The 23,636-nt window shown below is 36.2% G+C and overlaps 1 protein-coding gene across 14 annotated transcripts in view; it reads right to left on the bottom strand.

The window, feature by feature from the left end:
• The window catches only part of CCDC7 (coiled-coil domain containing 7), a 568,294-nt gene that overhangs the window by 508,745 nt on the left and 35,913 nt on the right, over positions 1–23,636 (bottom strand). For all 14 annotated transcript variants that reach the window (XM_058297711.2, XM_058297712.2, XM_058297715.2 and 11 more), the window contains 3 exons: positions 20,514–20,842; positions 19,216–19,311; positions 2,206–2,289 (listed from right to left, as the gene is read on the bottom strand). In XM_058297711.2, coding sequence (XP_058153694.1) covers positions 2,206–2,289; positions 19,216–19,311; positions 20,514–20,792 — 459 coding nt within the window. In that variant the 5' untranslated portion in view covers positions 20,793–20,842. The remainder of the gene's footprint in view (positions 1–2,205; positions 2,290–19,215; positions 19,312–20,513; positions 20,843–23,636) is intronic.

Genomic DNA, 23,636 nt, shown 5'->3' on the forward strand with positions numbered 1-23,636 from the left:
TAACACAACAAGACACAACAAGAGACTCCGGGAGAAAAAAACATGAGAGACACAACAAAACAGGGAGCAGAGGTGGCTCAAGCAATTAGCCACCCTCTCCCACATTAGAGTTTCCAGGTTCCACTCCTGATGTCTCCTAAAGAAACAATGAAGACAAACAGACTCAGCAAGTGAAAAACAAGGGGGTGGGGAAAAATGAATAATTAAAATAAATTTTTCTAAAACAAAGGTAACCACACAAGCCAGAGTTTTCTGCCTTTTTCTGCCTAGAGGAGCCCACACCAAATCTTCGTGTGTATTTCCATCCTTCTCTCCCAATTCTCAGCAAGCTCTGTTCTTTCCCCCATTTCCCAATAAATTCTTTTTACTGGCCTAACAATTTTTTAAAAAGGGTTATAGGCATGCAGTCTCTCATGGGGTAAAATTCCCCTACAGCTGCAGACCTGCTTTACCTTAGAAAGCAAGGTAAATGCTTCCAATACACAAAGGAGGAACAGCTATAGAATAAACGTTCTCATTACCATAGAGGGATATTGGAAGGAAAACAGGGGTCATGCGTCCCAAAGTGTTCTGAAAACCTACAGGGCATACTCCATTAGATTTCAAAGTCTCAAAGTCATCTGTAGAATGAAACTTTCTTCCCCTTGGGACCTCAAGAGCAGGGCTTGTCCATTGACCATCTTCCCAGTTCTATCCTCACCAAGTATCCTGGTAGCAACTGAAATCTAGGCCTCACCTTGAGAGATCACTGGAGTGAAAGCCACACTCTCCCCAATCTCTGGGGCATAGGCCCAACATCCTCAGAACAGTGGGGTGCCAACCTAACTCTACTCAACCCTGGGAAATGTGCTCCATCCTCTCTAAAGCCTGGGGCAACAGCATTCTCCCTGGAAAAAATGGGGTGGATGATCTATTTTCTTCAAATGCCAGGGAAAACTTATTGTCTGCACACATGGGTAGGGTCCCTCTCTTGGCCCAAGAAGATGTCTTAAATCCAGACCAGAGCTTTCACAGTTTTGGTCTTAAAATCATTTCTTTTACTCTTTCCCTTTTGTCCCTTTTAGTTTAGATCAGACTGACAGTGGTTCCATTCATACAGATCTCACAAAAAAAAAAAAAACCTCATTGGCTTAGCATGCAGGAACGAGGGATCCAAGCCACCAAACAATAGGATTTTCCACAAATCCTTCCTGGATAACTGCATTTCCAATCCTGACCTAACAGTGAAAAGACTGGTTCCGTGTTGAATTAAATCCTCATGTGGGGCTCTATTCTCTGGGAACTTGTTTTCTAGAAGCTCAGAATTTCCCAAACCATCAATTTCTGGTTTCTTTGTGCCCAGGAGTTCAGTTCTCAGCTTATCCCTTTCCTTTCAAATTTTGCTATATGCTAAAAGCAGCAGCTTAGTTTGGAAATTTCTTCAGTTAAATATCCAAGCTCATCACTTTCAAAGTCTGCCATTCGTCTAACATCAGGGGTCAAAACTGACACAACTGGTACAGTGGCTTGGAGCTATGCACCCTAGAAAAATACGTTATTAATCTTAATCCATTAAAACAGTTGGGTATATGTTACAGAGGCATAATTCTGAACCTTATTATAGACACTATGGCTATCATTTCCAACAAAATTGGAATACTTTAAATAAATAACCAACAAACCTCAACAAGACCCAAAAGACTCAACAAATTTCAAAAGGGTAAAACGAGCATGAAATATTGTTAAGATGAAAGTGTATTACCAAATCATGTGCACAATATGATTTCACTTTTTAAAAAATAATATATTGTATAGTTAAGAAAAAACAAGAAGGTAAATAAAAATATGGTAACAGTAGTTTGTCATCTCTGAGAAATAAGATTATGGTGATTTTTATTCTTTTTGCATGCCTTTATTTTTTAAAATTTTCATTAATTATGCATTATATTTGAAATATAAATTTACTTTTCTAAAACACAATAAAGTATTAATGCTACATTTGAAAATACAAATGACCCAATCAATGCTGTACTTAAAGGAAAATTCACAGCTCTAAATGCCTATGTTAAAAATTAAAGAAAAATAAATAATTCTTTCTAATACACTTTATTACTCCTTAAGTCACTAAATATAGGCTAATATTGCTGACCAGAAATCACATTCAAGTTCCAACAATCAATGTAAGTTTCAATATTATTCCCTTGGCAGTTTATACAGAATACATACATTATGTTCTTCATTAACTGCTTCTTCTAACTGAGTTGCAAATTGAGAACAACATAACAAGAATGAATTTATCTCATCCCCATCCTACGGAAAAAAACAACAAAACAAAAAGTTACTTTAATTTCAATTTTTAGTACTTTAAACTACATTTTGAAAATATTTAAACATTTTTTGTGCAATTTATACCCCTTTAAACATATATAAGACAAATGTTAAAGTAGCAAATTCTCCAAGAAAGAAAATGTAAAAGAAAAGTAGACGCTGATAAGTGACCCATTAATGTCATATATCCAGCTATGTCTCTCCTAATTATCCTTTACAGAGTTAAGTAAAATCAAATACCCCAGCCTTACATCCCTGAAGTTTCTTGGTGGCTGAAAAACATTGTGTGTCTAGATTATAAATAACTCTTCATGTTAAAAAAAAATTAATGTTAACCATGAGTTCTGACTATAAATATATTTTCCCAAGAGCTGTAGTCTTCTACCCTCACCCAATGGGCAATAGAAAACTTTGAGGAAAAAATAGTTACAGATTAAAATGTCATACCAAATCCCTTCTAGTAGAGCAGTGATTTGTAAATCACAGAATTGACCCATGATAAACAAATCTCAGATGCTTACTTACAGTTAGTATCCTGATAGAGTGACTCTCTATGAAAGATGTATCCTGAATATTACATTTTAAACATACTGAGAGGCTCATAAACATTTTTGTCAAGGTAGCCACCTAATTTAACTTCCTACCCAATATTTGTATCTGATCCCTAAAACAAGCCAGCAAGATTTCTGACAACCAAGGGCTAGAGTCAAAAGAGTTAATAAAGACCATGTATAGGTTAATTACTTATTGTCCTTCGGACCACTGAAGATCTGCAAAGTTGAGTGACTATGACAGCAGGGCCTAGGGAATACCTACTACTATAGTCAGTGGAGAGCCTATGGCAAGGGAATTAGAAAGCAGTCTCCAGGGGTGTCATGGTTCAACATGAACCACACAAGGAGTGACAGAATTTTGCCTGAAGATCTTGAGACAAAGTTGGCTACACTAAGCAAAATGATAACAATTGGACTATCAGGCAGAGAAGGGGGATGAGTGGGAAGGGAGTGGTGAGAACTTTTGAAACAGGAAACTTACTCCTTCAGTACCAAATGTGACACCTAAAATTTTAAACGGGGACTGGGCTTGAGATGGGAAGGACAGAGGTAATGTTCAAAAGCCAGATTTGCCCTTATATCAGTTTCATCTTCATTCATCTCAGACTGTTGAATTGCATTACTGTCTTAAGATACAAAAGATCTCTAATTACATTCAATTGAAAAGTCAGGATATTCTCTAATCCTATTTTATTTTCTTGTAAGAAGGGTACAATTCTCTAAGAAGATGTAACAGTTATAAAATGTCATGCACAAATTAACATCAATTCTAACTCCAAAATATATCCCAAATATAATTCCTTCTATCCCTTTCCATTGCTACCTGTCTTGTCTAGACCACTATCATTATTTGCAGAGACTAGTGCAATAGTCTTCTAGTTTCTAGTTTCTCAGCTTCTACTCCTGCTTCTATTTATGTTATAAAATATATATATTATTTATGTTATAAAAATAAATCCTTTTATAACATAAATTATTTGCTTAATATTTATCCAAAGACTTCCCATTACAATTTACACAAAGTTCAAACTTCTTACAATGGACTACAAGACCAATGTATAATCAAATACCAACTTGCATCTCCAATCTCATCACATACCACTCTAGTTCACTTACTATGCTCCAGCCACACTTTAACATTCTAAGCTCATGTAGAAGTATCAAAATTGTACATATGACAACTCAAGTATGAAAACAAATCTCTAAAATAGTAGCTAAACTAAACTTTCTCTAGAACTACATTCCAATTAATAGTGACAAGGACTGAGTAATTGAGATCTCAGTCTCTTCCAGTTTAAAAATAGGTTCTGTTGGATAACTCGGTCTCTTTAAATCAAATGTTCAATCTTTCAGGGATTCATTCATTCTCCATTCTCCACCCACATTCTCCCACTTGAGATGGAGCATGTCAAGGAAAGCACAAATGCCTTCACGTTGTTTGGAGAGAGGGAGTTTGGGGAATGGGGCTTCAAATTTACATATTGCCTTCTGGATCTTCACTGTACTCTCTTTGATACAGGAGGGTTGGACTACAGTTTGATCTCTGGGCACCTATGCCAAATTGTACCCACTATAGAGTAGCTGCTGTCATCTGGCTTCTTATGCCTTTGTAGAAATATCCACTACTGAAAAATGTCAAAGTCATTATACTCAGTGGTCTTCTCATCCTGAAGACACACCCCTGACACCCTCAAAATCTCTGCATTCTCACACTACACATCAGAAACTTCTGACTCCCCTGCACAACATCCAAGCCATTAGAATTGCAAAACACTATCTCAAATCCCTCTACTTAGACATTCATCTCTGAGCTAATGCTAGCCAACAATGTAAGCTCCATATTGCTCTATCAATCTAAGCACTGGATTTCTTGAAAGGGAATGGGGTGCTTATAATTTTCTACTGTTGTCATAAACATTCTGAACGGTAAAAAGCAGGCTTAGGGACAATGGGACTTGAGAAACACACAGTCATGAATTTCTTGGTTTGTGTAGGGTTGTTTGTTTTCCAAGATATATACTGCATGGAATATAGGAAAAGCCAGCAAATTGAAACTGCCAAAAAACACAAACCAAAAAAAGCCCTAGGGAAAACCTGCTTCCTCTTGTCAAAGGACATATAAAAGATCACCTTGGCCATTGTTTAAACACCACCTATGAAGGCTGAAAAAATACACTTCCTCCTTAGGCCTGAAGATAATAGTTTGCCAAAGTACACTGTCTGCTGGTCAGGACAGGGAAATGCAGCCTGAGGAAGCCTATTGGTTTGCCAAAGAGTACCATCTGCTGTGCAGAACAGGGAAGCAGTTTTGGCAAGAACACAAAAAGCTTTTTTAGTGCCTTTCCTGATCCTTTTCTCAGGGCCCCTTGAACTGGTCTGTGCCCCTTTTGTGGTCCCCTGTCCTGTTTTGAGCAGTTAAACACAGGCAACTTTAAAGCTCTAGAATAAGGTAGAGCAAGTGTCAAAGAAAAGCCTTAGCACAAAGCCAAACAACAATAAACCCAAGGCAAGAGAGGGAAACTGACCTTCAGAACAAACTCACAAGACAGCAGTCTAAACATCAGCAAAACATAATAAGCCACACTAAGAAACATGAAGATATGGCCCAGTTGAAGGAACAAATTAAAACTTTGGAGGAGACACAGAATTTGAATCAACTAATCAATTAATGTTCAAATGTATCTCCTAAATCAATTAAATGAGATGAAAGAAAATATGGCTAAAGACATAAAGGATATTAAGAATATCCTGTATGAGCATAAAGAAGAATTTGAAAGCATACAAAGGAAAATAACAGAACTTATTGGAATGAAGGGCACAAGAGAAGAGATTAAAAATACACTAGAAGAATACAACAGATTTGAACAGGTATAAGAAAGGATCAGCAAACTAGAAGGTAGGACATCTGAAATCTTATAGACAGAAGAACATATAGGGAAAAGAATAGAAAAAATTGAGCAGGGTCTCAGGGAACTTACATGCCATGGATAGGGAAAGGGGGCAGAAAGAATATTGGAAGAAATAATGTCTGAAAAATTCTTAATTCTTATGAAAGACATAAATATACATGTTCAAGAAGTATGACTCCAAAAAGAATAAAACTGAATAGCCCTACTCTGAGACAAATACTAATAAGAATGTGAAATGCCAAAGATAAAGAGAATTCTAAAAGCAGCAAGAGAAAAGTGATTGATCACATACAAGCTATGCTCAATAACACTAAGGGCCAAATATCTATCAGAAATCATGGAGGCAAGAAGGCAATGATATGATATATTTAAGGTATTGAAAGGATAAAACTGCCAACCAAGAATTCTTTATCCAGAAAAACTCTCCTTCAAAAATAAGGGAGAGTTTAAAATACTATAGATAAACAGAAACTGAGAATTTTCATCAAGAGACCTTCCCTACAAGAAATACTAAAGGGGAGCAGTTAAGAATGTGGAGGCAGAAAGGAGAATGGTGTCAGAGTAGCTCAGGAGGACTCAACTTTCTTGCAAAGTAGGGGAGAGAAAACATAGAAGTTATCTGAGAAAGCCACTTTGGGGATCTGCAGACCAGGAGAGTGATGCATGCAGCATCCAGGAAATACTGGGGATGAAGAGACCAAAGGGAAAACCAACCATGAGTCACTGCCCCCACTGCTGGGAACACCATCCAGCCCTCACAAGGACACTGGTTTTACCTGTGGCTGAGTGGCCAATGGGAAGGGGAATGGACATATTCCTCCCTGGGAAGAAGAAGGGTGTGGTTAAGGGCTGGGTGTAATTTTATTCAGTTTATATAACCACCATCACTCAATTTTGAATCACTGGTTCAGAAGAGCTAATTAGTGAAAACTGAAGGATTCATCTCTATGGAAAGGTTTACCAAAGAGCGCCATCTTCTGGCCAGTCAGGAAAGTCTTGTCTCTTTCTTTTCCTAGGCACCCTAGATGGAGTATATGCCCCTGCTTGTGACTCCCTGCAACTGTTTTGATAGTTTAAAGCTCAATCTCAAAGTTTTAGAAAAATTGAACCAAAAAGCAAAGAAGATCTCTGAAATAAAACTACTAGGCAAGAGAGAGAAATTGATCAACAGAGTAAAATCACAACATAATCAGATGCCTAGATTCAACAAAAGATAACAAGCAATACTAAGAAACAAGAATGCATGACCCAGCCAAAGGAAAAAACAAAACAAAATAAAAATTCAGACAAGAGAAAGGATTTAAGACAACTAATCAATGATGTTCATACAAATCTCCTTAATTTAAGGAGATGAAGGAAAATATTATTCAAGAGATAAAGGATATTAAGATGACACTGTGTGAATATAAAGAACAATTTGAAAGTCTACAAAAAAAATAACAGTGCATCTGAGAATGAAAGATATAATACCTGAGATTAAAAATACATTAGAGACATATAACACCAGATTTGAAATGACAGAAGGAATAAATTAACTTGAGGACAGAATATCCAAACTTGAGAAGAGAGGAGAACAGACAGAAAAAAGAATGGGAAAAAGTAAACAGAGTCTCAGGGAACTGAATGACAACACAAAATACACAAATATACATGTTATAGGTGTCCCAGAAAGAGAAGAGAATGAAAAATGGGTAGAGAGAATATCTGAGGAAATACTGACCCAAAATTTTCCAACCCTTATTAAAGACATGAATATCAATATTCAAGAAGGGCAAGTACCCCAAACAGAATAAATCCAAATAGACTTACTCTAAGTATCAACTATTCAGAATGACAAATGCCAAAGATAAAGAGAAGATTCTGAGAGCAGCAAGAGAAAAGCAATACATCACTTACAAGGGAATCTCAATAAGGCTAAGTGCTGATCTCTCATCAAAAACCACGGAAGCAAGAAAGCAGTGGTACAATATGACCAATATGCCAAGCCTCCAATCTTAATGCCTGTACTTAGGAACCTTATTCTTGTAAAAATGAAACCATTAGCATATTAATCTTAATTATTTTAAATCCAGGATTCTGAAAACTCCAAAATCTTGCCCATATTGACTCTGGCTTTGATGCTTGCCCTATCTCTTCAGACTGTGGTTTTTGCCTTTTAACATGCCATGTAATTTTTTTGTTGAAAGCAAGACATGATATGTCAGGGAAAAGGAACTGTGAGACTATATATTTATCTGGCAAGGACTAGGTTGTGTTTAATGTTTACTATAACTGTAGGTGTTACAGGCTAACATTTCCACTGGTGTTCTTGTTTTTTCCTCTCCTGTTGTCTTTGAGTTTTCCCAGAGATCCCTTCCTAGCAAGAGTCTGAGACTTGCAGTACTTTCAGCTATAAAACTCTGTTCTTTTACAGGAGCACTAATGATGAGGTAATAAGATGTGGGGGGAGGTGATGCATTATTATTAGTCTATTATTAGGTTTGTCTTTCTTTAAAAGCAGTTTTATTGACATATATTCTTTATTTCTTTAAAAGCAGTTTTATTGAAATATATTCACATACCATACAACCCATTCAAAGTATACAATCTATGACCTAATATAATCACAGAGTTGTGCATTCACATCACCACACTCAATTTTAGAACAGTTTCACTATTCCAAAAAGAAACACCACATACCTCTTAGCAATCACCTCTCAATCCTTCTAACCTTCCTCAGTACTACATAACCACTAATCTAATTCTGTCTTTATAAAACTATTTACATTTACATTTTATACAAATGGAACCATACCATATGTAGTACATTGCATCTGGTTTCTTTCACTTAGCATACATTTAAAACTATTGCAAAAAATTTTATTTTAATTAGAGAAGTTGTAGGTTAACACAAAAGTCATGCAAAAAACATGACATTTTGGGGAGAGGCAAATATATATATATATGACATTCCCAAATACCTCCTATTGTTGACACTTTGTATTGCTGTGGTATCTTTGTTTCAACTGATGAAAGAATATTAAAACAGATAACTATAGTCCATATTTTGTGTTAGGTGTGTTTTTCCCATATACCGCCCTACTATTAACACATTGTAGTACTGATGTACATTTGTTATAGTTCATGGAAGAACATTCTTATATTTGTACTATTTACCACAGGCATCATTCTCCACGGGGTTCAATATATTATACAGTCCCATGTTTTATCCTGTAACTTTCCTTATACTTTTCTGGGGTTTTCTTTAAATAGCAGCCATTCTAGTAGGTATGAAATTACATCACATTGTGGTTTTGATTTGCATTTCCCCAATAGCTAGTGATGCTGATCTTTTCCTGTGCTTTTTAGCCATTATTACTTCCTCTTTAGAAAAAATGTCTATTCAAGTATTTTGCCCATTTTTAAATTGGGTTGCTTGTTTTTTATTGTTGAGTTGTAGAATTTCTTTACATATTCTGGATATTAAACCTTTATTGGCTACATTCCAAATATTTTCCTCATTTAGTAGGTTGCCTTTTCACTTTCTTGACAAAGTCCTTTGAAGCAAAAAAGTTTTGAATTTAGAAGAGTCCCATTCATCTATTTTTCTTTCATTACTTGTACTTTGAGTATAAAGTCTAAGAAAGCATTGTCTACCACAAGATTTTTTTTTTTAGGTACCCAGGGCCAGGGATTGAACCCAGGACCTTGTATGTTGGAAGGTGGTGCTTGACCACTGAGCCACATAGGCTTCCCTTTGTTGTTGTTGTTGTCATTCCTTTTGCTTGTTGTTCATTTCTATTGTCCATTGCATTAAGTTTTCTAATTTCTTGGCATAGAGTTCTTTAGAGTATCCTCTTATGATCTTTATGTTTCTGTGAGGACCATTCTGATTTTATTTACTTGCCTCTTCTCTCTTTGTCAGTCTAGCTAAGGGTTTGTCAATTTTATTGAAATTCTCAAAGAACCAACTTTTGGTGTTGTTGGGTTCTCTCTATTGCTTTTTATTCTCAATTTCATTTATTTCTGCTCTAATCTTTGTTATTTCTTTTCTTCTCCTTGCTTTGGGATTAGTTTGCTATTCTTTTTCTAGTTCCTCCAGGTGTACAGTTAGGTCTTTGATTTTAGCTCTTGCTTCTTTTTTAATGCAGTCATTTGGTGCTGTAAATTTCTGTCTCAGCATTGCCTTTGCTTATCCCATAGGTTTTGTTATGTTGTGTTCTCGTTTTCATTCATCTCAAGATATTTACTGATTTCACTTGCAGGTTTTTCTGGTTGTTTAAGATTGAGTTGTTTAAGCTCCATATATTTGTGACTCTTCCAATTCTCTGACAGTTATTGATTTACAGTTTCATTCCATTGTGGTCAGAAAAAGTACTTTATAATTTCTATCTTTTAAATTTTGTTGAGGCTTATTTTGTGACCCACTATGTATTCTATCCTAGAGAATGATCCATGAGCACTTGAGAAGAATGTATACCCTGCTTTGGGGGTGGGTTACAATATGATATGTATGTCTGTTAGGTCTAGTTCATTTATCATATTATTCAAGATTTCTGTTTCCTTACTGATCCTCTGCCTAGATATTCTAGCTATTGATGAGAGTGGTATATTGAAGTCTCCAACTGTTATTGTAGAAATTTCTATTTCTTCAGTTTTTTCAATGATTGTCTCATATTTTGGGGTACTGTGGTTAAGTGCATAAATATTTATGATTACTATTTCTTCTTGGTGGATTTCCCTTGTTATTAATATATACTGTCCTTCTTTGTCTCTTATATAAGTTTTACATTTAAAGTCTATTTTGTCCAATATTACTATAGCTACTCAAGCTTTTCTTTGGTTTCTGTTTGCATGGAATATCTTTTTCCAACCTATTACTTACTATCTATTTGTGTCCTTGGTTCTAAGTTGAGCCTCTTGTGGACAAGGTATAGATGGACCATATTCTTATCCATTCTGCCAATCTGTACCTTTTAGTAGGGAATTTAATCCATTAATATTAGTGTTATTACTATAAAGGCAGTACTTAATTCAACCATTTTATCTTTTGGCTTTTATATGGCATACCTTATTATATTATATTTATTTTACCCTTTTAATTACCCTTATTGATAATCTTCATTTCTACACTCTCCTACAAACTCTCTCTCCTGTCTTTTCCTTTCAGCTTGCAAAAACCCCTTTAATATTTCTTTTATTTTATTTTTTTTTTTGTATTTCAAACTTTATTTCAAATTCAAAAAATAAAATACCAGACAAAAGGCAGCTTAACAAGTTATGAAAACATTACTCCAAAAAATTTTGTCTAGGCACTTTTATTTCATCTAATCCTAAAAACAAATTCAATTGTGCCTCCAGTGTTTAGAAAGATACATAGATGAGCACAGATTGGTTACATCACATGATCAAGGTCTCCTTGTAAATAATAAAATGAAGAAGAAAAAATGCTTAATCATATTCATATCTCAAAACTAAACATCGTATTCTTTTTTTTTACCTTTAGCATTATATAGTACCTTCTTTGCTTTTCCTACAAAATATTACAATATTATTTTTAATCATAACCTATAAGTTACATTAGTTATATTTTCCCATGTATCACCATATTCTTAATGTCTTGAAGTAGAAGAACATCCCTATATTTATATTATTAACGACACTCCTCATCCACCACCAAAATCACTGTTATGCAATCCCTATATTATTCTCCAGCATCTTCCAACTAATATTAACCTCCCTAGACTACCCACTTCAGCCACAAACACATCCATAAATCAACAATATTAGTTACATTCATGATAATGTGTTACCATCAAGTCCATCCATTACCACATATTTACAATTGACCTTATTAAACATTTTACATACACCAGCATTAGCTCCCCCTTCTCAACCCACATTCCATCTCCCACCAACCTACATTCCATAATCCAACTCCGTATGTCTATTCATGCTATTTAGTTCATAGTAGTGAGATCATACAGTATTCATTCTTTTGTGTCTGGTTTATTTCACTCAACATAATGTCCTCAAAGTTACTACATGTTGTCGTGTCCTTCCCCAATTTATTTCTTCTTACAGCTCAATAATATTCCATCATATGAATATACCACATTTTGTTTACCCATTCATTAGTTGAGGGACACATAGTTGTTTCCATCTTCTAGCACTTGTGAATAATGCCACTGTCAACATCGGTGTGCAAATACCTGTTTGTGTCCTTGCTTTCAGTTCTTCTGAATATATTCCTAGTAGGAGGATTGACAGATCATAATGTAGTTTTTTTTAAAGATTTATTTATTTTTTAGATTTCTCCCCTTCTCCCCCAACTCCCCCAGTTGTCTGCTCTCTGTGTCCATTCACTGTGTGTTCTTGTGTGACTGTTCCTATCTTTATCAGTGGCACCAGGAATCTGTGTTTCTTTTTGTTGTGTCATCTTGTTGTGTCAGCTCTCTGTGTGTGCGGTGCCATTCTTGGGTAGGCTGCACTTTCTTTTGCACTGAGCAGCTCTCCTTATGAGGCGCACTCCTTGCGCATGGGGCTCCCCTATGCGGGGGACACCCCTATGTGGCAAGGCACTCCTTGCACACACCAGCACTGCACATGGGTCAGCTCCACATGGGTCAAGGAGGCCCTGGGTTTGAACCACAGACCTCCCATGTGGTAGGCAGATGCCCTATCCATTGGGCCAAGTCCGTTTCCCCATAATGTAGTTCTATATTTAGCTTCCTGAGGAACTGCCAAACTGTCTTCTAGACAAGCTGCACCATTGTACACTTCCACCACAGTGACTGAGTGTTCCTATTTTTCCACATCCTGTCAGTACTTGTAGTTTTCTGGGGTTTTTTATATATTAAGTGTGAAATAATAGCTCATTATAGTTTAGCTCTGTATTTCCCTAATAGCTAGTGATGTTGAACATTTTTTCATGTGCTTTCTTAGTCATTTGTATTTCCTCTTTGGAAAAAATGTCTATTCAAGTATTTTGCCCATTTTTTAAACAGGTTGCTTATCTTTTTATCATTGAGTTGTATGATCTTTTTATATAACATGCATATCAAACCCTTGCCCTGGTAGCAGATGTAGCTCAAGTGGTTGAGCACCTACTTACCATGTACAAGGTCGTGGGTTCAATCAACAGTACCTCTTAAAAAATAATAATAATAACAACAACAAAAACATCTTGTTTCCAAATATTTTCTTCCACTGAGTAGGCTTTGGGTATAAGAAACTACCTCCTGCCACATTATCTGGAAGGTGTTTCCTTACATTTTCTTCTAGGCATTTCATAGTTCTAGCTTTTATATTTAGGTCTTTAGTTCATTTTGAGTTGTTTTTTGTATATGGTGTGAGTCAGGGGTTTTCTTTCCTTTTTTGGATATGAATATCCATATTTTCCAGCATTATTTGTTGAATAGACTGTTCTGGCCCAGGTGGGTGGGTTTCATAACCTTGTCAAAAGTCACGAGTTTAGATATAAGGGCCTATTTCTGAATTCTGGAGGATGCACAGTATTCTTCCAGTCTGAAGATCCCCAAAGCAGCTCCCTCAGACAGTTTTTGCCCTACCTACATTGTTTTTGTGAGAAAACAATGCCTACCTACTCCAACCCATCTCCCACAAAGTCCTGGTAGAAACCCTTTAAAATTGAGGAAGTTCTATTCCTAGTATGCTGAAAATATATGATGTGTATCCATGAATGATCATTGAATAGCAAATAATTTGTTTGAATCATGATCCTTTCAATATGGTAAATTGCATTATTGATTTTTGGGGGGGTACCGGGGGCCAGATATTGAACCCAGGACCTTGTATGTGGGAATCTGGCACTCAACCACCAAGCCACATCAGCTGCCCTGTTGTTGCTTTTTTGTTTTTGTTTTTGTTTTTGTTTTTCTTTCTTGTTGTTGGATTCTGTTTTTTGAGGAGGCACCAGGAACCAAAGTTGGGATCTCTCATGTGGGATGTGGGTGCCCCATGACTTGAGCCACATCTACTCCTTTGATTTTTAACTGTTAAACCAATCTTGCATTTTTGGGAAAAAGCCCACTTGATCATAACATACTGTCTCTTTTATATGATCTTAGTTTCCATTTGCTAATATTTTGTTAAGGATTTTGGGGTCCAAGTTCAGGAGGAATATTGATCTGTAGTTTCCTGTTCTTGTACTGTTCTTGCCATGTTTTGATATGGTTACTGTAGCCTGGCCTCATAAGACAAACTGGAGAGCCCTCTCCTATTATCATTTCTATAAGATCAATGTTACTTCTTACTGAAGTGTGTGATAGAATTTTAGGTGAAGGCATCTAGTTCTGATATTTTATTTTTAGGCTGGTTGGGGTTTTTTCTTTAAACATCTCACTCTAGTCTCTTCTTACTTGATTGCATTATTTCTAAAGAAAGTTTGATATAAATCTTATCCTTTTTCTTCCATAAGTAAAGTGTTTTTTTCCTGTGGCTTTTTAAAAATTTTATCTTTGTCTTTAATTTTCCAGTTTGAATATGATATGCCTAAAGTAGATATATCTGGTATTTATCCTGATTGATGTTCCCTGACATTCCTGGATCTGTGGATTGATATCTTTCAATAGTTTTGGAAAATTCTCAGCATTATTACATCAAATATTTCTTCTGTCCCTCTCTTTCTTCTTCTTCTTTTGATACTCCCATTATACATATGTTACACCTTTTGTAATTGTATTATAGTTCTAGGATATGCTGTTCCTTTTTTTCTTTAGCTTTTTTTCTCTTTGATTTTAAGTTTGAGAAGTTTCTATTGACATATCTTCAAGCTCACTGATTCTTTTCTTAGCTGTATTCAGCCTACTGATAAGCCCATCAAAGGCATTCTTCATTTCTGTTACGGTACTTTTTATTTCTAGCATTTTCTTTGGTTCTTTCTTAGAATTTCCATCTCTCTCCTTACATGACCCATCTAATCTTGCTTATTTTCCACTTTTTTCATTAGAACCATTAGCATATTTTTAAAATTCATTACAAACTTTATTTTTAGAGAAGTTTTAGATTACAGAAAATTACATCAAAGGATAGGGGATTGCCCATAGTACCCCCAGCAATGGCAAGGAAGATATTATATCAATTCTAAGGTACAACAATGGGGGGGTGGGTATAAAGGGGTATGGGATTTTTCCTTTCATAGTAATGAAAATGTTCTAAAATTGACAGAGGTGATGATAACTCTATAATGAAAAGAAGAGCCAAGAAGTATACACTTTGAATGGATCAGTCAAAGCATGGAACTGTATAATACAGTGAATCCTGTGGTGGAAGATGAACTGTGGCTAACAGAACAAATATGAGAAAGTTCTTTTATGAGTTATAACAGATATATAATATACTAATACAGGGTATTAATAATTGGGTGAGTTGGGATAAAAATACACCAAATGTAAGATATGGGTTAGCGTTAGCAGTAATATTTTCACAATGCTCTTTCATAGTTTGCAACAAATGTTTCACAGCAATGCATGGTATGGGTGGTGGAGTGATGTATGGGACCCCTGTATGATGACATGCATGTTTGTTTCATAAATTCACAGCTTTTCCTATACACTTATTGTTTATGTAGATTCATGTATGAATGACACACTTCAAAAAAACAATAAATTTTATTTCTACACACTAGCAAAAAAAAATATTCGAAAATTAAAATTAAAATAATTCCATTAACAGTAGCATCATAAAACAATAGTATGAAATTACTTAGAGAAAAATTTAACTAAGTACATGTAAGACCTGTATACCAAAATATAAAAATCAATGCTGGACAAAATTAAAGAAAAACTAAATAAGTAGAGACATGGACTATGTTCATGGATCAGAAGACTCAGAATTTTTAATATATCAATTCTCCTAAAAATTGTTCTGGAAAGTAACTGCAATCCCAATAAAATCCTAGCAGCTTATTTGTAAAAACTGAATACAAAGGATCTAGAATATCCAAAATAATTTTGACAAAGAACAATGATCTACTCTGATTTCAAGATTTACTATAAAGCTGGCATAGGAAAAAAATCAAATAAATAAATAAGTGGAAAAGAATCAAAAGTCCAGTAATAGACCCACACTTGGACATTCAATCAATTTTTGGCAAAAGGCATCAAAAAAAAAGGAAACGTCTCAAATAATAACAGGGGTCACTATGCTATACAATCCCATGTTTCAAATAATAATGCTGGACAAACAGATAAGCATATGGAAAAAAAAATCCATGACATCTATTCATGCCACACATAAAAATTAAGTTGAAATGGATCACAGATCTATACATAAAAGCTAAAACTATGATATAAAGCTTCTAAAAGATAACATAGGAGAATGTCTTCATGCCTTATGTAAAACACATACATATAGTTCCATGTATATAAAGTTCCAAGAAAGGCAAAAATAATCTAAGCTAATAGATCTCAAAACAGTGGCTGCCTTGCAGTGGGAAAAGGTTGTGTGAATTGAAAGGGGACAAAGGAATATGTCTGAAGTGATGGAAATATTCCATATCTTGATTCATGTATGGGACACAAATGTGTATACACCTATCAATACTCATCAAAATGTATTTTACTTTTTGTAAAATAAAGTCATTCAGTTTTTAAAAAGAGAATTTAGATTCAGTTCTTCCTTCCCTCTGCCTTTCCTCCCTACTTTTTTTAAAATTTTAATGAAGTATATCATACATGAACATACATACACAATAAGTATGTAGTAAAAGTTGTGAACTTAAAAAATAAATATGCACAACATCTTACAGGGGTCCCATATATCACCCAATTACCAACACCTTGCATTGTTGTGAAACATTTGTTACAAACCATGTAAGAGCATTGTCAAAATATTACTACTAACTCTAACCCATATCTTATATTTGGTATATTTTCCCCCAAACTCACCCTATTATTTTTTTTCTCTTCCCCTCCCCCTCCCTGCCCTGCTGTGTTTTTCTGGGTTTTGTTTGTTTGTTTGTTTGTTTTTGCTATCTGTGAATGGACACATTCACAGATCTTCTGTATCTATTTTTCTTTTTGTCTTCTCTTCTCCTCTTTCTCCTCTAGGATTCACTGCAATCCGATCCTGGCAACCTCTGATGTGGAGAGAGGTTCCCTATCAATTGCACCACCTCAGTTCCTGATCTCTGCTGTGCTTCACCTTGACTCTCCCCTTCGTCTCTCTTTTGTTGCGTCATCATCAGCTTCGCAACTCACATGGGCACTGGCTCACCATGCAGGCATGCGGCTTGCTGTGCAGGCACTTGGCTCACCACATGGGCACTGGCTCACCACACAAGCAATGGCTCACTACACAGGCACTCACGTGGGCACTCAGTTCACCACATGGACACTTGTGCAGTCATGCAGCTCATCACTCAGGCATTCACGTGGACACTCAGCTCGCCACATGGGCACTCAGCTCCCCACACGGGTACTTATGTGAGCACTTGGCTCACCATGTGGGCGCTCAGCTCACCATGCGGGCACTCACATGGGTACTCAGCTCGCCACATGGGCACTCGGCTCGCCACGTGGGCACTTGGCTCACTGTGCAGGCACTTGGCTTGCCATGTGGGCACTGACTCACTGCACAGGCACACTTTCTCTTCTTTTTTTTTCCACCAGGAGACCCCAGGGATCAGACCCAGGTCTTCCCATATGGTAGGCAGAGGCCTTATCACTTGAGCCACATCTGCTTCCCTAAAATATATTTTTATTACAGAAGTTGTGAACTTAAAAAACAATCATGCACATATGTATAATTCCCATACAACATTCCTTCATCAACACACCGCACCATGGTGGGACATTTGTTACAGATTATGAGATAATATCATCAGACATCAATCCCAATAAAAATTCCAATAACATTTTTTAAACAAATGGAAAACACAGTTATCAAATTTATTTGAAAGGGTAGGGGGTCCGAATAGCCAGAAACATCTCAAAAAGGAAAGTGAATTTGGAAGATTCTCGCTTCTGGACTTTGAAGTATATTACCTAGTTACAATGGTAAAAACAGCATGGTGCTGGCATAAAGATAGACACTAAGACCAATGGAACTGAACTGATGATGGTTCAGAAACAGACCCTCACATCAATGGTCAAGTGATTTTTAACAAACCTCTCAAACCCATGCTGCTCAGGCAGAATAGTCTATTCAACAAATGGTGCTGGGAAAACTGGATATCCATAGCCAAAAGAAAGAAAGAAGTCCCCTGTCGCATACCTTATACAGAAATTAACTCAAAATGGATCAAAAACCTAAATATAAAAGCGAGAACCATAAAGCTCCTAGAAGAAAATGGAGGAAAACATCTTCCTCCTTACTTTCAACTAAAACACAGACAAAAGAGCAGGCCAGCTACAGCCATCTTATGATGAGCCACAAGGATATTACCAAGAGAATTGCACAGCCTTTGGCTCTCACATCCTTGACTTACTGAAACAGCACTGAACTTCCTACTTTAAGACTTCTTATTAGGTGAAAGAAAAATAAAACTCTATCTTGTCAATGACAAAATTAACTATTTAATAAAAGAGCAATCTTCTATGTGTAAATTTATACTTTGGTTGAATATTAAGAAATATGTTAAAACAATTCATATCAATAGTTGAATGCGAGAAACCATATAATCATCTTAAGAGTTATATTACTTCAATGTACACCAAAGAGGCATTGTTAAAACTCAATAACTTCCTTTATTTATTTTGTTGTTTTTATTTAGCTAACTAGGAATAGAAGAATACCTTCTAAACATGATAAAGAATATATACACTTCAAACCAACAGCAACCACCTCATTAAAAATGAAATAGGAGTGTCATTAGCATTAACAAGAGGTTCGAGGGAAATGGCTGTGGCTCAATCAATTGGGCTCCCGTCTACCATATGGGAGGCCCTGGGTTCATGTCCCAGGGCCTCCTTGTGAAGGCAGGCTCGCCCATATGCCACAGAGAACCACCTGGCCCACAAGTGCTGCAGAGAGCCGACTCAGCAAGGTGACGCAACAAAAAAAGAGAGGCAAGCAAAAACACAGAACAGCACACAGTGAATGGACACAGAGAGCAGACTACAAGTGAGCCACAAGGGGGAAGGGGAAATAAAATAAATAATAAATACAGACACAGAAGAATGCACAGCGAATGGATACAGAGAGCAGACAGCATGCACAACGCCACAAAGGGGGGGATTAAAAAAAAAAGAGGGTCAAATATTTGGTGGATATATGGACTATTATAAATAAAATAAATTTCAAAAAAGGAGATTCAAGATATGGGTATTCTTTAATTAAACTTTAAGATAGGTGCTGGCAAAAATTCATACACTACTTTCAAGTTTCCCAAAATGATCATTTTTATCAATTAGGAATTCATTCTGAGAACATATATAGACTCCAAAAGAAAATCTCAGCCTTTGCAGTGCTAATGTTGCTACATTAGGGTTGCATATACTTACAGATAAAAATGATTCTTCTTCATTTTCAGGCTTCTCAACTCTTTTTTTTCTACTTACATCATCATATCCATAGGTTTCTTCCAAAGCAGAAACAACCTACCAAAAATCAAAAAAAAAAGCAAATTAAACTTTTATAGTTTAAAATTAATCCTATAAGTTATAAAAAGATATTTAATCAACCATACCAGAACCTTTCTAGCAGTAAGACTTACGACTGGCAGTGCCATAAACTTAACTTTTCCATTTCCATGCCCCCATTTATCACCATGAAGAAGGAGCTGTGAACAATAGTACTTGACCCTATGCCCCTAGTAATGGAGAGATGCTCTGTGATGCTTCCATTTCTGTGTTCACAGGTATCTAAAAGAAAAAGTGTCCATCTATAAATGGTTAGAGCATCAGCTCCACTTACTACCAAACTTTTCCTTAGAGTCTGACTGATTTCATCTTCTCCTCTGAAGAAAGTGGGAAAATAGAGAGGAGATAAGAAAGCAATACATTTTTAAAAGGAAATTTTCTAAGCTAACTCCTCAAGTTTTGAGCAAACTTGTGTTTTGGAAATTTGACAAACTGTATTATTTTTATATTTATGTTATTTTTTGTTGTTCTTACTTGGTGTTTAGTGCGTTTACAATTCAATCTTAGTTCAATGTGCAAAAAAAAAAAAATTCAAACAAAGGATTTTTGTCAACACTTAGCTAAAGTTTCTAACTTGTAGAAAAGAGTTAACACAGACGGTACTAGGCCAAGGAGGGGCCTATCTTTAGTAAGACCTACTTGGAAGATTGGCCTTTGGCTTACCTTATCTAGGAACCTGGATATCAAAAAGTTCTCAACTTTTGCTAAATGGCAAGAGTGACTCACTGTGCCTAAACTATTCATAAAAACAATATAGACAATACTCAAAACCTGTTTTCCTTCTGGGTATCTGGAATTTTGGTACATGCTAGGCAGAGAGTACAGACTTAACCAGCACCCAGTAAAAATCTTGGGCACTGAATATCTAATGAGCTTCCCCAGCAGAAAAAATTCACTTGTGTTATCACAATTCAATGCTGGAAGAATTAAAGGCACTCTGTGTGACTCTAAGGGGAGAGTTTTCTTGATAGCTTATACCAGGTTTCCTTCAGATTTCATCCCATGTACATTTTCCCTGTGCTGATTTTGCTTTATATCCTTTCACTGTAATAAACCTTAGGCATCAGCAGGACTGTATGCTGAGTTCTGTGAGTCTTCCTAGTGAATCACCAAACCTAGGGGTGATCACGGGGTACTCTGCCACAGGACCAATATCTTACCATCTTCAGATGTTTAGTTATTTTCTTGATCAGTTCTTCTTCTGATATTAACTCCTTTGTCTTACTTGATGGAATGGGCAACGCATACCTTACGACAGATTCTCCTATCGGTGGCGAACGTAGGACCATTGGTTCGATTTTGTCATGTACTAATTTTGCACTATTTTTTTCTTTTGGTTTAGGTGATATTGGTGACTTAAGTTGCCTTTTTTTACCATTTAATCCTGGAACATTTGCCAATTTGCTACTAGTGTCAGGCAAGTGCTTTGCTGGCTTCATTTTATTATTGACTTTGCTTCTAAATTACAGTTGAAAATTTTTATTTTTCCCTGTAAATAAAACATTAAGAGAATCAGAAAAAATACCACACCATTTTATTACTCACCAAAAAGAAAGTCACACCCAATTAAATTCACATACTATATTTCATTTTTGTTGATCTAATGCTTTAGCAATTTTCTCACAGTAAATCAAGCACTTTTGGAAGCTACAATAATACTTTTGGCTCTTTTGCGTTTCAATTAATTAGACAAAACAAACAAAAATACACTTACAAAGTACCTAATTTACATCACAAGTTATTTAAACCCAAGAATAAAAATAAATTAAAAGCTCCATCATTTTTAAGCTAACATATGCCCTTTAACATACATTATTCCAATTTTACCTGTTGGTAAACTGAGGATGAGAGAAGTTAAACGACTAGCCAAAAGTCACATAGCTAATAAGTGTCGGAATTCAACACAAGTCAGTTTGGTTACAAATCACAAAATGGAATGGGAAACACTCCTAACAATAAATAATAATGATAAAATGGGGGAAGGACTATGAGAAACCCCGAGTGGTAACTGAAGTTTGATTTATATATGGGGAATTTAGAAGGAGAAATGTAGGGAGGGAAGAAGGGAAAAGAAGCCATAAGAAAAGTTTTAGAAAAAATTTTAGAAAAAAAAACTCCTAAATTTTATTCTTACCATTTCCCCATACCTTGGGACAATAGCCTAGGCCTAGGACATCAGAAAGGTAATATCAAGGGAGCCTCAAAACCTGCAGGGATAAGGAAGTATGCAAAGCATATGCTGGGCAAAACAGGATTCCACATCTCCACTTGCTTCCCCCTCCAAAGCTAATTGATTATGAATCAGAACAATGCCTCTTCCCCAAGAGATAATAAGTATACGCCTGAGCTGGTGAGTTGTCTAGTAGAGTAACAAAAATAAGATAGAATAAAACAGGTTCTCTTTTTCTGAAGATCTCTACACTTAGGCTAATAACATTATCCTGGGTTGAATTGTGTCCCCCAAAAGGGACACCCTTCACAGGTACTTAACTCCCAGTACCTGTGAATCTGACCTTATTTGAAAATAGGGTCTTTGTAGATGTAATCAAGTTAAGATTAGGTCATACTGGATTATGTTGGACCCTAAATTCAATGACTGGTGTCTTTATAATAAGGCCATGTGAAGACAGATAACCCAGAGAAGAAGGCCGTTGAATGATAGAGACTGGAGTAAGGCAGCCACAAGCCAAGGAATGCCCAGGATTGCTAGCAGCCACCAAGTGCTATAAAGAGGCAAAGAAGAATTCTTTCCTAGAGCTTTCAGAGGGAGCATGACCCTGCCGATAGTTTGATTTCAGACTTCTAGCCTCCAGAATGGTAAGAGAATAAATGTCTATTGTTGTAGGCTACCCAGTTTGTGGTACTTTGTTACAGCAGTCTTAGAAAACTAATACAGTCACCTCCTCTCAAACCTCCTGAGAGGGACAAAGACTGGGCCTGGCTTTTGGCCATTTCCTAATAATAAATTATCAGATAGAGTAGCTGACACCCCACGAGCATATCAGCTCACAGGCCAAAGCATCTTAACACTTGAAAAATACAACCATTATAAAAAGAGAAACACGGTGATAGGAAGCAGTCAGCCTTGTGGGGCAAGGTGAGGGTAAAGTGAGCCCAGGAGTTAGTGAAGCCACAGGTGGGGTAGACGTGGGGGCTGCCTTCCCACACCAGCCTAGTCACAGTAAGGGAAGATTCAGGTAACCACTGTATGGTTTTATTAACAGGTGGTGGAGATGGTAACACCACATTGTAAATGAAAGTAATGCCACTGAATTGGTTAAAAATGGTTAAAATGGCCAATTTTATGTTATAAAAATGTTACTATACTTGACAAAAAAAGAACTGTTATGTGAGTGACTGCTAATAGTATGGGCTTCTTTCTGGGGTGTTGAAAATGTTCTAAAATTGACTGTGGTGATAATTGCACACCTCTGTGAGGACAATGAAAACTGTTGACTTGTACATTTTAAATGGGTGAATTATATAATATGTGAATTATATCTCAATAAAGCTGTTATTCAAAAAAAAGAAGAACAAAAAAAAAAGAATCAAAAAAAGATAGTGTGGCAGTGCTCCAGGGTGTATTCACCAAATGCCATACTGAAAAAAAAAAAAAAGATAAATAACAAACTAAAAAATATGTCCCAATTGCAAAATTATTAGAATGAGCCCAAGAATACACAAACACACACAGTAAGAGAGAGAATATTAGCACTATAAAACAGGTAAAAGAAATATTTTAACGACCCAATGAGAAATAATAGGAATGAAAAATATAAAAGAGTACTGTGGGAAGATGGAGGAGTAGGAAGCTCTGGGAATAAGCCTCTCCACCAGAACAACTATTGCTCTGGCAGGAACTGTCTGAATCAATTACTTTGAAACTGCAGAATCTATGCAGCATCCAGGGAACAGAAAGAAGAAGAGGCTTATAAATTTGGGAAATTATGAGTGAATTTTACCCTCTGAGTTGTGGCTACCATGCTCCAACCCCCAGCCTTCTAGCAGGCAATAGTGAGGTCTACACTCCTGGCTCCTGGTGCAGCTTGCTGGTACCAGAGTGGAATATAAAGAACTCACTCTCCAAGATCCAGGGGCAGTTGATCAGAATGCTGATCATTGTCTTTTTTTTTTTAAGTTTTTTTTCTTCCCCTCCCTTTCCCCTTTCCCTGATGTTTTTCCTGTCTGTGTCCATTTGCTGTGTGATCTTCTGTATCTATTTCTCTTTTAGCTTCTCTTCTCATCTTTCTCCTCTAGGATTCACTGCAATCTGATCCTGGCCA

Source organism: Dasypus novemcinctus, chromosome 5, assembly GCF_030445035.2.
Source record: "Dasypus novemcinctus isolate mDasNov1 chromosome 5, mDasNov1.1.hap2, whole genome shotgun sequence".
Classification (NCBI taxonomy): Eukaryota; Metazoa; Chordata; class Mammalia; order Cingulata; family Dasypodidae; genus Dasypus; species Dasypus novemcinctus.